The sequence below is a fragment of the Acanthisitta chloris genome, unplaced genomic scaffold (assembly GCF_000695815.1).
Source record: "Acanthisitta chloris isolate BGI_N310 unplaced genomic scaffold, ASM69581v1 scaffold30244, whole genome shotgun sequence".
NCBI classification, from domain to species: domain Eukaryota; kingdom Metazoa; phylum Chordata; class Aves; order Passeriformes; family Acanthisittidae; genus Acanthisitta; species Acanthisitta chloris.
In genome coordinates, this window is record NW_008668195.1 from 71,362 (window position 1) to 84,952 (window position 13,591).

The following is a 13,591-nucleotide window of genomic DNA, read 5'->3' on the forward strand; positions in this document are numbered from 1 at the left end:
GAATAAAACCAGAGGAAATCTGTATGTGTATGTTTGTCCTGAAGGAAAAGCTCCCACTGCTGGGCTTCATTCCTGATGAGGGTGTGTTAAAGCATGTGAGATAACAAAGAGCAGCAGATGTCTTAAGAATTGGTGTTATGAGGAGTGTTGTAAGGCATTTAACTTTTGAGAAGAAAGAGGATTTTTCAAACTAGGTTAACTCCATTGGAGCAAACGTAGTATTAATTTTCTGGAATCAACATTGCTATAATTGGTATCAATATAGTATAACAGGATTAGATCCTGTAGCATGTTACAAAATAATAGATGATAACAACATATATGTATTTATGTATCAGGATAATCAGTGAAAGTATTGCAAGCTAAGAAATAGGTGAGAATGTTGGGGGACACTTGTAAGTAACTTCCACACCTGCTTCTGAAGAGCAGAAAGCAGTGAATATATGGGGGAGAAAGAAATGAGAGCAAAGATGGAAAGGGAATGGGGAAAGATGGGAGCAAAATGGACAGGCAAAATCAGCACTGACACGGGGTGGGAATGTGATGTGTGTAGCCTGGATGTCAGGAATAAAAGGGATATGATAATTAATTAAACACTGCACATTGTCATAGAAGATGAACCAAGACATCTGTGTACAAAAATTGTGTGCAAAGACAGGCTAGAGCTTCAGCACCTAGGATGACCACGAATCTTCCAACAATAGTGAAGTATGGTGGGTGGGTGGTCTGTGACTGAAATGCATTTAAACTAATGTGTAGTCTGTTAAGAAAACTAGAAATAAAACCAGAGGTACAGAGGCATCACTCAGTAGCAATGAAGTTGTCTACAGAGGCAGAGAGAGGTGACATGGGCAGAATGAATTTGTCAAACTAAACGTCTTCTTGAAGGACCACTAAGGAACTCTGACAAATAGATCTAACTCAGATGTCTACAAGCTTGAAAGAGCAACTCGCAAGCATTGCTTCATTGCAGGAGATTTTTCACTCATCAGAAATAGAGTATAAAGCAAATGTTCCTGATAACAGTAGAGCCAGATATTCCAGGGTGTAATAGCTGGCAGATTTCATCACTAAGCAGTCACTGGACTACCATGATGCTATTCTAGGTGGTCTTTGTTAGGTAGTGATGACACAGAGCAGCTGGTTGTAGAAAATAACCTAGCTAAAGTTATCTCAACTTGATTAAATTGAAAATAAGTGAAAGAAGGAACAAGAATAGGCCTTTAGTTTCTCAAAATTTGCCCTTGTGAAGTATTGTGCCTAAAGAAATTAGTTAGTGATGTCGATTGGAGGAAGGTTCCAAATCTATTAGAATTTCTTCAATTTAAATAATTTTAAAATCTGTAATTTGCACTGTAAGTAGAGAGTGAAGGGTGGTAGCACCTTACAAATCCTGGAAAAAAAAAAAGAAAAAAAAAAAGAACTGAGCAAGGAGAGTGAAAATCATAGGGGAAGAGATCCATCATATGAGATCCACACCGAAATTTGTATTTTGGGAACCAAGAAGCAGAGGGTGCAGTCAGATCTGTCAAGCTGGCAGACGTACCATCTATAAACAGTATTTGAAAGACTGAAGTTTCTTCTGCCACACAAATAAAAGGGATCTGGCATGTGGCAAGGATGGGGTAGAGATTAAAGACCGTGTAGATAGTGCCCAAGCCAAATAAATCTTTTTCTTCTTTTCTGTAAAGAGGATGGTACAGATCATGGAGAAAAATGGAATCAGGATAGGAAGAATCTATAAATAAAAGCTAGGATTTGCAAACTTGAAAGTAAATACAGTGTAGTAGGCCCACAGTGAAATGGTGTCTGTTATCCAGCCTAAAATGCTCAAAGAAGCCAGAATAAATTTCAGGTACAGGCTCAAGTTTTTCTTTAAAGATCTGTCAAAGCAAAGGAGATTGAAAAAGCAGAGGAAAAAGTGACTTGACATCTACAGCTTCATTAATTAACAGTAGTAATATGGAAATTTTGTACATATTTTACAAGAAAGAATAAATAAGGGTGTAAAGATAAAACAAAGAAAATAAGATGAAAGCAATAAACATTTAATACAATGTGTTAGAGCTGGGGATATGTATGTATGGTACCATCCACTCTGGAAAGGGAATTACTGGGCTACCTTAAGGTTAGGTAGAGATTCGTAAGCATCACTGTTTCATCTAGTCCTTGAAAAGTGTTAACACTTCCATTGCTGCAAAAAGTGGCATGGTCAGATGAGAAAACATATCTGTATCATTATGGGGAACAGAGAGCTGGAGATGTGAGGTAGGATTTAATAGTGCAAATGCTAGATCACACCAAAACCGAGGTGAAAATTGTTTCTGTTGTAAATTGTGGCTAATCAGTTGAGCAAGAGAAAGACCACAATGACTTGGTCAGTTGCAGGAGGATGCTGTGAGAGATGTGATGGAGCCACGGGAGAGGCAAAAATGATCCTCCTTAGACATGAGATAGGAGACTTAAGGAGAGATATGTAAGTGCAGACGCCACTGCAGGAGGCACTGGTCAAAGGTCCTCTGGAGTACCGAGAACAGTCTGTCACACATCATTAGGAATGAGCATTAAAAGAAAGGCAGAAAAGTAGTACTGGACAAAACAAAGAATGAGGGATATAGAATTGCTATCTATAAATACATCAAGGGGAGGGGAAAGAAGGGCAGGGCAAATACTAGGAAAGGAAAGAAGTTATTTAAGTTGCCAGACAATGTTGTCATTAAAATAAATGGATATAAATTGAAAGTTAGTCCATCCAGGCTTGAGCTGACAAGGTTTCCAGCCATGAGAGGAGTGAAGTCTCTGAAACAGTCTTCTAGTAAGAGTGACAGGAACAAACCATTCTCAGTGTGGGTATCGCAGTAAAATGGAAGTTATTTGCTTGCAAATTGGATAATAAGAATCCACCTGGTTCTTGCATATAGCATAAAGGTGAGTAGAGCCACTTTCTATTTGCCTCTCTGTCAGAGAATCAAACAGTCTGAATAGCCTTATGATAGATTTTTCAGAAGTTTATTAATGCAGCTGTGTAAGGTGAAAGGACACATCTTCAGTATCTATGAGATCCTTTGCAGTGTTGGGCCCTCTGCCTTGTGCTTCTGTGGCAATAGTATTTTGGGGAATTTCTGTTAAGTTATTGGTTCAGATATTGTTTCATGACTGTGGCCTCCTGTGTCATATTGACATGCTACAAAATGTTAAGAATTACATTTTTTCGAGATTGGTGCAAATAAAGCACAGCAATGCAGTTACAGATGTACAAGATGAGAAACATAAGGTATCAGTGTATCAAATATTACTGACAGTATTTACATGATCAGTCATTTGAACTCCTGGAAAACATTGTTAGGGAAAATTTGCTCTGCCTTATACTTTTGGTATTACTCAGCAAAATACTTGGAATTGATGTAGTTGATTTTAGTTTTATTTAGAGGTGGTTCTATTTACATGTTTCTAGTTTTGCATGGTTTCATTGGATACATATTAGGTTTTATTGGGTATATATTATTGACAGTTCTGACCAGTTCTTTCAGAATTATAGAAGCACAAATCATTGTGTATAATGTTACTTTTCCAGTGTTCCTGTTTACATGTGAGAAGACACTGTTGGTTTAAATTTCCATCTTATTTCCGGAAGAAACACACAAGAATAAGGCAAGATTGTGTAACTGAGCTTATAACAATAGAAGTAATGTTCCATTTATTGTGAGAGATAGAAATTGAAAAAAAAAGCAATTGAACAAAATGATAACTCTAATATAACAGAAGTGACCAAATTGTTTAACAAAAATGTGAACATCTTCAAAGGTTCTTACATATGTCACAAAGCAAAATATTGCTAAATGCTTATAGGGCTGTTAGTATCTGAACACCTTTTTTCCGTGTAAATTTGAAAGTACTCATTTCTCCTCTCCAGAGAAGCAGAATAACCATAAGATGGCAGCACTCTGCACAAAAGGTTCCTGAAGCCCTAAATCCTGCTCTTTTCCCAAAAAGAGACAGCAGCCACTGGTGGGAGAGAGTGGCCTGAGTGCTGGGTGTCTGTAAATAGAAACCAAGCTGGCCAAGTCCAGAATAGCTCCGGGGAAGATCCAGAAATATAGCTGCTTTCAGGCAGTACCTGAGCCTATTTTCCTCAGTTATTAGCAGCTGTCTGGGTGCTGATCTAAGCATTCTTAGCTGTTTTGGTTATTCTAGAGTAACCTTATTCACACCCTGTGTTTCAGCACAACACAGACCTCTGTAGGTCTAAGTACAGCAAGGTCAGCTATAAAAGTGTTATTTTCTGTGTGTAAAGCCAGAGTGGAATCATTTTTTTATATGTGATTTAATCCCAGCTCCATAGTTTAGAATTTACATATGGATGTCAGGTCTGAATACATTCTGTTTACACAGCCCTTTGGGCTTTTCCAAAAGCAAGCCCAGCCTGCTGCAGGGCTCTGGTAAAGGGTCGCCTTTCCCTTGGTGCTGCTGCAACCCACCTGGCTTGGGACTCACTTTGGCCCTTCTGGGATGGAAACAGCAGGTCTGGTTTGAATTTAGCATTAATCTGAACAGTGTAAATTACAGAAAGCTCTTCAGCTAAAGAGCAGGGGTCTGAGGAGCTGTGGAGTCAGCTCTTGGTGTGGTTCCCATCCCAAGTATGCTCAGCCTTGCACTTTGCAGGAGAGGTCCTTGCTCTGGTGCTCCTGCCCCAGGTTTTTATAGCATAGGGAGAACAAAGGATACCATGTAGTCACAAAAAAAACCCAAAGAGAAACCTAGGGCAGATTCGATGGCCTGCATGGAAGCCCCTGTCATGATATAAGTGTCATGGGCTGGTTGGCAGTCACATTCCAATGCCAGCTAATTTTCCTTCCAGTTCCACCTGAGCCCTTCTGCAGGTCAGAGGTTTGATCATTTCATTTCAAGTACGAGAGTGTATTCAAATCTGAAAAGCAAACAAATCTTTCAGGGTGCTCACCCGGGCCAAGGAAACCGAGAACAAAGGTTTGCTCACACCCTCGGCTGGAACCAGCCAGGTCAGAGCTGTGGGCAAGGTAAATACAAGTGGAAAACACCCTGAATTGCCTGCCTGCTGCTCATTGCACAGTTGGTGAGCAATTCCTCCTCCTTCCTCCTCTTCCTCTCTGTTTGTTCAGAGGTAGGTTGTTGACTTCACTCTCTGCCCTTGTCTAACAGCAGTGCACTGCTCTGGAAATGAGAGGAGACCTGGGCATGAATCACAGCCTGAGTCACCAATCCCCAACACTGTACTTTGCTTGGAGCTGGAGGGGGAAATTCCTGTCCTCTGTGTAGTTCTTTGTCTCCTATGACCCTCTGGAAGGAGCTACAGGCACCCCTCTTCTTCCAAAGCTGCTCTCCCTCGTGTGTAGCCACGCTTGCAAACAGCACCTGGAGAGGAGAATAAGAGACCTTTGCCTCTTCACATACCTGCCCACGTCTCAGTGGGCTTTGTGGCTCACCCTACACAGCAGTGTTTTGGTCCTAGGCCCCTAATGGGATATGATATTAGTACACCCCAAAACGCAGGACCTGGAGTTAAAGCAGCAGTTGGAGCTCCATGTCACTTTTACAGGACCCGAATACTTACAGTGGTTGCTTTGGGTGGATACCATTTTCTGTAGGAGCAATAACCATCTCTTGCCATGATGATTAACAAAGAAAGAGATAGTAGATAATATCAAGTGAAAAAAAGGGTAAAAATTGCTGATTAGTCACATTGATCATTACTGTGAATTTCCCCATTAAATACAACTGTTAGGGGTTGTTGCTTCCACTTCAAAACTTTTTGTTAGCTCTTCCTAAAGCATTGCCAGATCTGTGCTGCAGCAGAGACACAGCAGTTCTTCCAGTGTCATTGCAGTAGTTCTGTGTGGTTTTTGTCTGTCCTGGACTGGCCTATTTGCAAGACTCTCACGCTGTTATGTGGCCACTCAATCACCTCTAGCTCTTTAGAGATGAATTGAAGCTTCAAGCTTGAAAACTTTTTCAGGCTGTCATTGCTGTTATTTAGAACTAGGTCTGTCAGGCTGCTGAGGAATATATTTTTGTGCAGACTTGCTGAAGAAGATGCTTTCCATTTCTGCTGGCCCAAGATTCTGGCAGCACTTGACTATACACCTATGGATCATATGTCTTCTTTGGGAGAAAAGTATTTTAACCTGTAGTCCTTTGTATATCCTTCAGTTACTATCTTTAGGCTTAAAAAGCTTGACTTAAATTTTAAAGTCTACTTTGATTCCCCAACAGAGGTCATCGGGAGTTTTCTGGTCTGATTTGATTGGGAAGCCAACCAGGGAGAGATCAAAGTCACTGGATGTTTCAAGTACAAAGCAACGTGTTTAGAGCTGAATTGCAGAAGATGCCTCCTCCCACCTTTGTAAACATTCTGAGAACCACCTCAGCCCATGGAACATTCAGACTTTAAACTGCCCTGTGTTTCCTCAGGCTTTCAGGGTGAGAGAGAGTGTTTATGAGAAGAGCATTTGGACTTAAGAGCTGGGTTGTATGTGAAGCTGAGAGGTCTGTGCTGTCTTCATGCATTATAAGTGCCAGGTCTGGGGGAAAATGCACTAAAGTTTTTATCCTATACAAATCTTATTATATTTTAAAGACCCACAGGCTTGTACTGCCTATACTGAAAGATAAGCAGCTGTTTTCTGTTCTGATATGTCATTATAAAACTCTAACCCTGATTTGAGACCAGAATTTGCTCAAAATGAAAATGTAGTGGCTGATGGAAACAATAATAATTGTCTTCTATCTGTACTATAAACTACTTTTTTGTTGTATCTCAGTGAATTGATGCCTCTAATTTGGGTGAGTGAAGCAAGGTTGTCTTACAAACCTTATGAAGGAGGGAAACCTTGCTGTCAAACCAAGCAATGCCAGGACTCCAAAGGATTTTACACATCCTTCCCATATCAGTGTGACTACTCCTGATCGTGATTCTACTCTACTAGTGATAGTTAAAGCCTATAAAGCATTGATCTAGTAGAGGATCTTCCCGGTCAACTTACCTTGAGATATCACAGGTGATGTTTCAAAAACAAGAATCATCTGTCAGCTTCCTGTCTAGGTTTTCTTGCCTTGCCCAAGGTTTACTCTTGGTGCTTCCTGTCTCTTTGTCTCTCAGGACTTCTCTGAGCCTCCCGTGCTCCTTACAGTGAGTTTTTCATTCCCATGCTGTCAAGCCTTGTGAGCTTCTCATTATGTGAGTTTTTAAAAATCAAAATCTCGATTTTTAAATATTTTGTTTTGGTTTGGTTTGGGGTTTTTTCCCCCCTATGTGTTTTTGTCGTTTGTTCCGCTACTTTTGTTCTGCTCTCTCCAGACAATCCGGGGAGGTCCATTCCTAATAATTTGCAGGAACTAAGCTATTTTATTCAGGCAAGACTTACTCAGAGTCTTTGGCAGCCACCCCGTTCAGAGGCAGGCACTTAGCCTTCAGCCATGCTGTCCTTGCCAAGACTGATACAAAATATTACCTGACAAGCAATTGGGGAAGTGATAATATCAAATAGAATTTGTAAGTTTTAAGTAGGTTGTATTATTAATTCTCTCTATACTTGAAAGTTTCATATCTTGAATCTAAGAATAAGCATTTACTAATTGCCAGCTTGCGGGTCCTTAATTTGAGCCACTGCTGCTGGCTGGTACCTTTTGGTGGCTGAAGGACTGCCACTGAGTCCTTTGAGCACAAGAACAAACATTTTCAGTAGACTCCACTTCTTTTTGACCTTCCGTAGTTACAGACAGTGTTCTCACAGAGTTGTGTCTTCGCAAGCTGAGGGAACATAATCTAATCGATGCTTTTTTCATGCCACACAAAATTGCTGTAGCTGAACAAGTGCCTCACAAAGAACACTCCAAGGTATAGAGAGCAGTTGAAGGAGACGTAGGAATGCTGTTGTAAATAGAAATGCTAAGATATGGTTCCACAACCACCTAAACTGGGCTACATTCAGCCTAACATATTCCCACCTTTCCTGCCAACTCTGCCTTGACTCATGCATGCACATACGGCTGAGCAGCCATGGGGTTCAAGGGACCCACCCAGATGAAAAACAGCCCCCCACTTCCCCCGCAGAAGGTGAGTGGATTTTATTTGGATCAGTTTGAAACAGCTCACTGCTTGTTTGGACATGAGCACTGACTGGTAGGAGCAAAGGGGTGGGAACACAAGGGCAGAGCAAAGGTAGGCTTGACGTAATGCAGTTTGAGCTGCTTATTGAAACTACCCATAGACTGTGTAAATACTAGTAAAATTGGATGTGCCTGGGAATATTTCCAGGCACTAGAATGAGATTGTCTATGCTATTAAACTGTTAAAATGCTCCCTGGCATGAATTTGACCTCTTCCAATTAACACTCACTGCAAACAAATTCTGGGCACAATTTGGTTGCTAGAAAGGTCCCAATAGGCACTTCGCAAGCATAAACTCAGGTCTTTTTGTGCCAGTTGGCTTCAGTGCCCAAGAATGTTTCAGGCATGTTTAACTAGTACAGACCCATCCCTGCCTTCATATCCTGCCCCAAGATTGCAGCTACTACCAGTCTGAAAGGGGAGGTCTGATCCTGCCAGCTCTCTTGCTTGAGGAAAGCAATCTAGTCCTTATGAGCTAACTTTGGGTAGGATTTTTGACTGTAGAGGAAAAGGAGATATATTTTCAGACCAGCAACACAAGTGATTAAATCATAATTTTATACTGCACTGTGTAAAGTCTACTCCAAACACTTATGTCCTGAACAAATGATTTTCAAAACAGACAATAGCAGAGAATAAGAGATGAAATCTACAAATAAGAAATTTTATTTCCTTTTAATAAGGTGGTACTAATGCATATTTTGCCTTCATTTAAGGTTGCAGTGGGGGTGTGGTGGGAGAGATAGCAATAATTGTTACGCAGTTGTATCTGTGCTGTAGAATATTTGGTCACTTATTAGACAGAGTTAAAGCTCACATGATTTTTTTTCCAAGTCAGTTGCAGAACTGGAAATGCAGTTATTTGTCCTTCTACATATTAAAAAAATCCACAACTACACCATTTCCCTTTCAGTTTGCATTGTTAATAAAATCCACGTACTCTGTATCTGGAAGTACTGAGGCCACATCCTCAATTTTAATATGTGCTTTTTTTTCCCCCCCACAGTTGCCCTTACGAGTTTCCCTCAGGAAATCTGAAAAAATGGGATTTTTGCATCTTTCCAGGTATACTCACTTGGCAGTCGTAACAATCTGTCTCCCTAACACACTCCCTCGGGGAACAATTAAAGGTGTTATTTTGAAAGAGCCTCTTAAGGGTTGCTGTACACACGCAAACCTGGTCTCTTGTCTGGGTTGCTCTAGGACCCAGAGTGACTGGGATTGACAGAAGTCTTCACCTGAATGAATTTTCCCCTTATACCTTATAAGGAGTCTGGGAAAACAAGGAAGTGATAACCATGTTCATGTTACTGTATGCACAGCTTGTCCTCTACCTGCCCAGGTAGCCCTTGTTTTCACTTTTGTTCATGGTCTGTCCCGCCGGGGTTGAAGTTTCCTCGCAATCCAGTGTAGGTGACACCTGAAAACATACCCTTTGGAAATGTATGATTTTTACAACATTCTACCTTCACGCAGGCGATAATTAACAAGCTAATATTTTTTGTCACGCAGCCAGCACTGAAAACGAATGGGGATTGAATTGCTTTGCCTCTGTTTCCTATTTCTGCAAAGAAATAACTATGTGCAAGGTAAGGCTCAGGGAGATCCATTTCAAATCCACTTTTGCATTGTTTCTTGCTTGAAGTTGACACAAAATACCTTTCTGTCTGCTGTATTAATCTTTCCTTTCTATTTAATGACTTTTTTTTATACAGACTGCTGTAGGGCTACACTGCCGATTCATCTGTGATTTGGTGGTCATTGTATAGCACAACATGTTTGAAAGAGGCAGACATTTGAGCAATTTCATTTACACTAATCACAGGTTGATCTGCCGAGAAACTTAATATTATACATGTGATTGAGTGTTTCACTGGTACTTGCACGATGAATAAAAATAATAAAAAGCATCTACAGAGCTGAGTGAAGCAATTTTAAGCATATAGAGTGAACATAAATCTCTTTTAATATTCCTGGTTATGCTGGAAATGACTTACCTACAGCGTACCAGAAATACATGTAAGACTTTATCAGGTGCACTGGAGAAAACAAGTTAACGTTCTCAGTAAATGCCACCCATAAAGCATGCAGAAGTAAGTATGTTAATTGCCAGCAATTCTGAGGTTTTAATCTTTATTAGAGAGTTAATCTTCTACCAATAGAACTACCATTTAGAAGGAATTTTATCAGTAGTCCTAAATATGACTAAATGTGTGCATTTTCCACCTCCCACATTCTCTAAATGACAAGATTCTTCAAAAATTGAATGATTAAGCACATTTATTAATAGCCTTTTATCTTCTTGGATTTAAATTTAGGGACCTGTTCTCAGAAAAACGCAGTGACTTGTGAAGATTGTTTGCTTTCTGGACCACACTGTGCTTGGTGTTTGCAAGAGGTAGAGTGATAAAAAAAATTTTCAAAGTGAGACTTAAAGTCTTTGTAGTCGCTCGGAGTGATGAAATATTGACTTAATTGGGTCAGCCCATGGTTTTTTAATACATGCAGTGCTTAGTGAAGCCTTCCTGGGGATCAGAAGTGGAATTGAATCTACCCTTTAAAGTCTATTATTCATTGTTGGGGTATGGTTGGGGTGGGTTTTTGTTGGTTTTGTTTGTTTGTTTGGGTTTTAGTTGTTGTTGGGTTTACTTTGCTTTGTTTTAAAAAGCCAACAACATCAACCTTCCTCATGTAAGGCAGAAATAAAAGTGCTGTTAGAGGGGCCCAGATCATCAGCCTGAGGGCTGACTCACCCACAGCACTGATGATGAAGCACCAGACATGAAGCCAGAGGCCAGACTGTACCTTACATATTGCATGCCAAGCCAGACAGCGTAAACAGAAGCCTTGCAGGTGTAAACAGTGCACAAGTTTGCAGGTGTAAAATATGCATATACAAATGATTAATCTATGGTTGATTTAAAGTTTGATGATAGTGTTGCTTTTATAATTAGTATGATATAGATGTGTTTTGGCTGAACCATTTAACTTTAAAAAATATATCTGGATTTGTTTCCTATACATCTGTTTTAGATTTTCTGTGTAACCCTGGACAAGTGACTTTAAATCTCTGTTTTTAAAACTTTCACCTGTAAATGATTCTAAATTATATCTCCCCACTTCACAGTAAATATTATAGCTCTTAGTTCATTAACGTTAGCAAGATAGTCAGCCATTACAATCAAAAACTTGACAGAAATAACAGAGAAATAAAATTAATCTTTTTCATTGTAGTTTCTGATTTACACCATTGCTGTTAAAGGTATTTATTATTTTTGTGTAAAGCAAAATGATACCTAGGGTGGGACTAACATATTGCTTTATGAAATAGCTCACAAAGACCAAGCAGCACTTTTTAAAAAAATAACATTTCTAAAAAACATCTTTGCAGTTTGCATAAACAGAATTTTCTTGCAATTGGATCACATAATTTTGATTACTGCCATGTATTTTCAGGAAAAAAAACACCAAAACCCAACATAATTTATTGACTTAAAACAAAACCAAATATGCAAAACTGTGTAACTGTTGAAAACTTCAGAGTAGTAAACAAGATTCTTTTATTTGCTCATTAGCTCATTTGCTTGTTTGCTAGAGAACAGCATATAAAGAGTGCCTAAGACACAGGAGCTTTAGTGTCAGAGCAAATACAAGTGCCTCCAAAGAAACCACTGCTTTCTGTAATAAAGCAGATAAAAACACACCTTGTAATTCTATTTGAAATAAGAGGTTGTCTCTTCACACGTTTCGAAAAGTTACAAACTTTGTAACTAAAGGCAATGACATGGATCTCCCTGTGAAAGGTTTATAATGGCACATGTATTTTATGCACTGTATTCAAGTAGTGGGTGACAGTTTCACCTGAGCAAAGGCATCAAGTTCAGTCTGAAGAATAATAAGCCCCTGTTCCCAGCAGGTGTCCCAACACTGCTGTCACCAAAATATACAAGATCCCTCGCAGTTTCCAGGCATGAAAGGTGATGTTTTGGTGAAAAGGATTGTAGTTCTGGATTTAATAAGTTTAAAAGAAATTTGTTTTGCTTTGGATGGAAAGTTTTTTTGTGATTGAATTCTAAGAGTATTTGTGGCTTCATGGCTGAACCCCATGTTGCTTGCCCAAACCTAGGAGAGAAGAGCAGCTCAGTGGTGTGGGATCATGACCATCGGCCAGGAATCGAATGTTTCAGTGCTGGTTCTGCCAGGCATCACTCAGATTTTGGTTAAAAGACCTTGCAGGACAGAGCAGTTTCCAGTTCAGGAGGCAACTGACTGATTTTGAGGATCTAAACTTAGTGCTGGGAAATGGTAATAAAGCACAGAAGCCTCTTTGTAAAACTAAACATTAACTCCATTGCTACACAGGGTTTGTACCTACCCTGTAAGCAGTGTTGTGGAAAGGAATGCATATCGATGCCTTAAACTAAGTAACAAAAATTAACTGCAAAATATCCATCTGATATCGATAGGCTTGTGATTTCCTCTGGACGGGAGAAGGTCAAGTAGGATGCTGGGCCAAATGTAACCAGATAGATGTGGGGGTGCTGGGAGCCCCACTAGTGCTGAGGAGTGGTGGGGGCAGGCTGTGGTCCTTGTTGGGCACCAGGCAGAGGAACAAGGGCTTGGTACCTACTTCAGTGAACATGTTAAATGAGTGCTGAGGAGAAAGAGTAGATCAGAAAAAAAGAAACAGTGAACACTGGGTACCCCACAATCGATTTATCACAAAAAGCCTAGGAGTTTATTATCTGCAAGGCTGCATCTGTTATTAAATGATGTGGTTCTATCAGCAGTTCAAAACCATTTAGGAAAGACTGATGAATTTGTGGCATAATCCTGTAACAGAAAATCCAGGGGCTCAGAGGGGCTTTGTATTATCGTGTCTAGGACTGTAAGAAGCCAAATGCAGTGAGTGGCACAATTCCCATTCCCCAACAATAGAGTAGTTTTTCCCAGGATAACAAGTTGGTGTAAGTTACATTAATTATACACCTGTGTGACATGATCCATGAAGGGCAAATCTAGGTTTTTGTGCCACCTAGATCTAGTTCTGCACTAGTTTGTGCTAACTTGCACCTTTGTTTCTGTTCCCTGCTTTGGGCTGAACTTTCATCTGGAAGTTGATGGTGGCTGGTCAGTAAAAATATTTGACTCATCCCTTCCTTCTCCTGTTTGCTTTAGAATTACACAGACTCGGCTGGAATTCATGGGAGGTGTGATACCCCAGAAAACCTTTTGTCAAAAGGATGCCAGTTGAATTTGATTGAATTTCCCAGTTCAGAAGTAGAAATTCACAGAAACAAGCCCCTAACTACAACAACTCAGAAGAACAATTCTGATATCACACAGATTTCTCCTCAAAAATTAACTCTCAGGCTGCGCCCAGGTAAATCACAGTTCATAGATGTGGGATATTTTTTTCAGACAATGCAATATACTGAAGTTTCT

At 40.0% G+C, this 13,591-nt stretch overlaps 1 protein-coding gene across 2 annotated transcripts in view; it reads left to right on the forward strand.

The window, feature by feature from the left end:
• Positions 1 to 9,153: 9,153 nt before the first annotated feature.
• Positions 9,154 to 13,591, forward strand: part of ITGB6 (integrin, beta 6) — a 30,358-nt gene continuing 25,920 nt past the window's right edge. The window contains exons 1-4 of one of the 2 annotated variants that reach the window (XM_009072802.1): positions 9,154 to 9,211; positions 9,659 to 9,735; positions 10,465 to 10,544; positions 13,325 to 13,529. In XM_009072802.1, coding sequence (XP_009071050.1) covers positions 9,675 to 9,735; positions 10,465 to 10,544; positions 13,325 to 13,529 — 346 coding nt within the window. In that variant the 5' untranslated portion in view covers positions 9,154 to 9,211; positions 9,659 to 9,674. Of the gene's footprint in view, positions 9,212 to 9,554; positions 9,736 to 10,464; positions 10,545 to 13,324; positions 13,530 to 13,591 lie in introns of those variants that run through there. The other variant, XM_009072801.1, reaches the window with a different exon arrangement.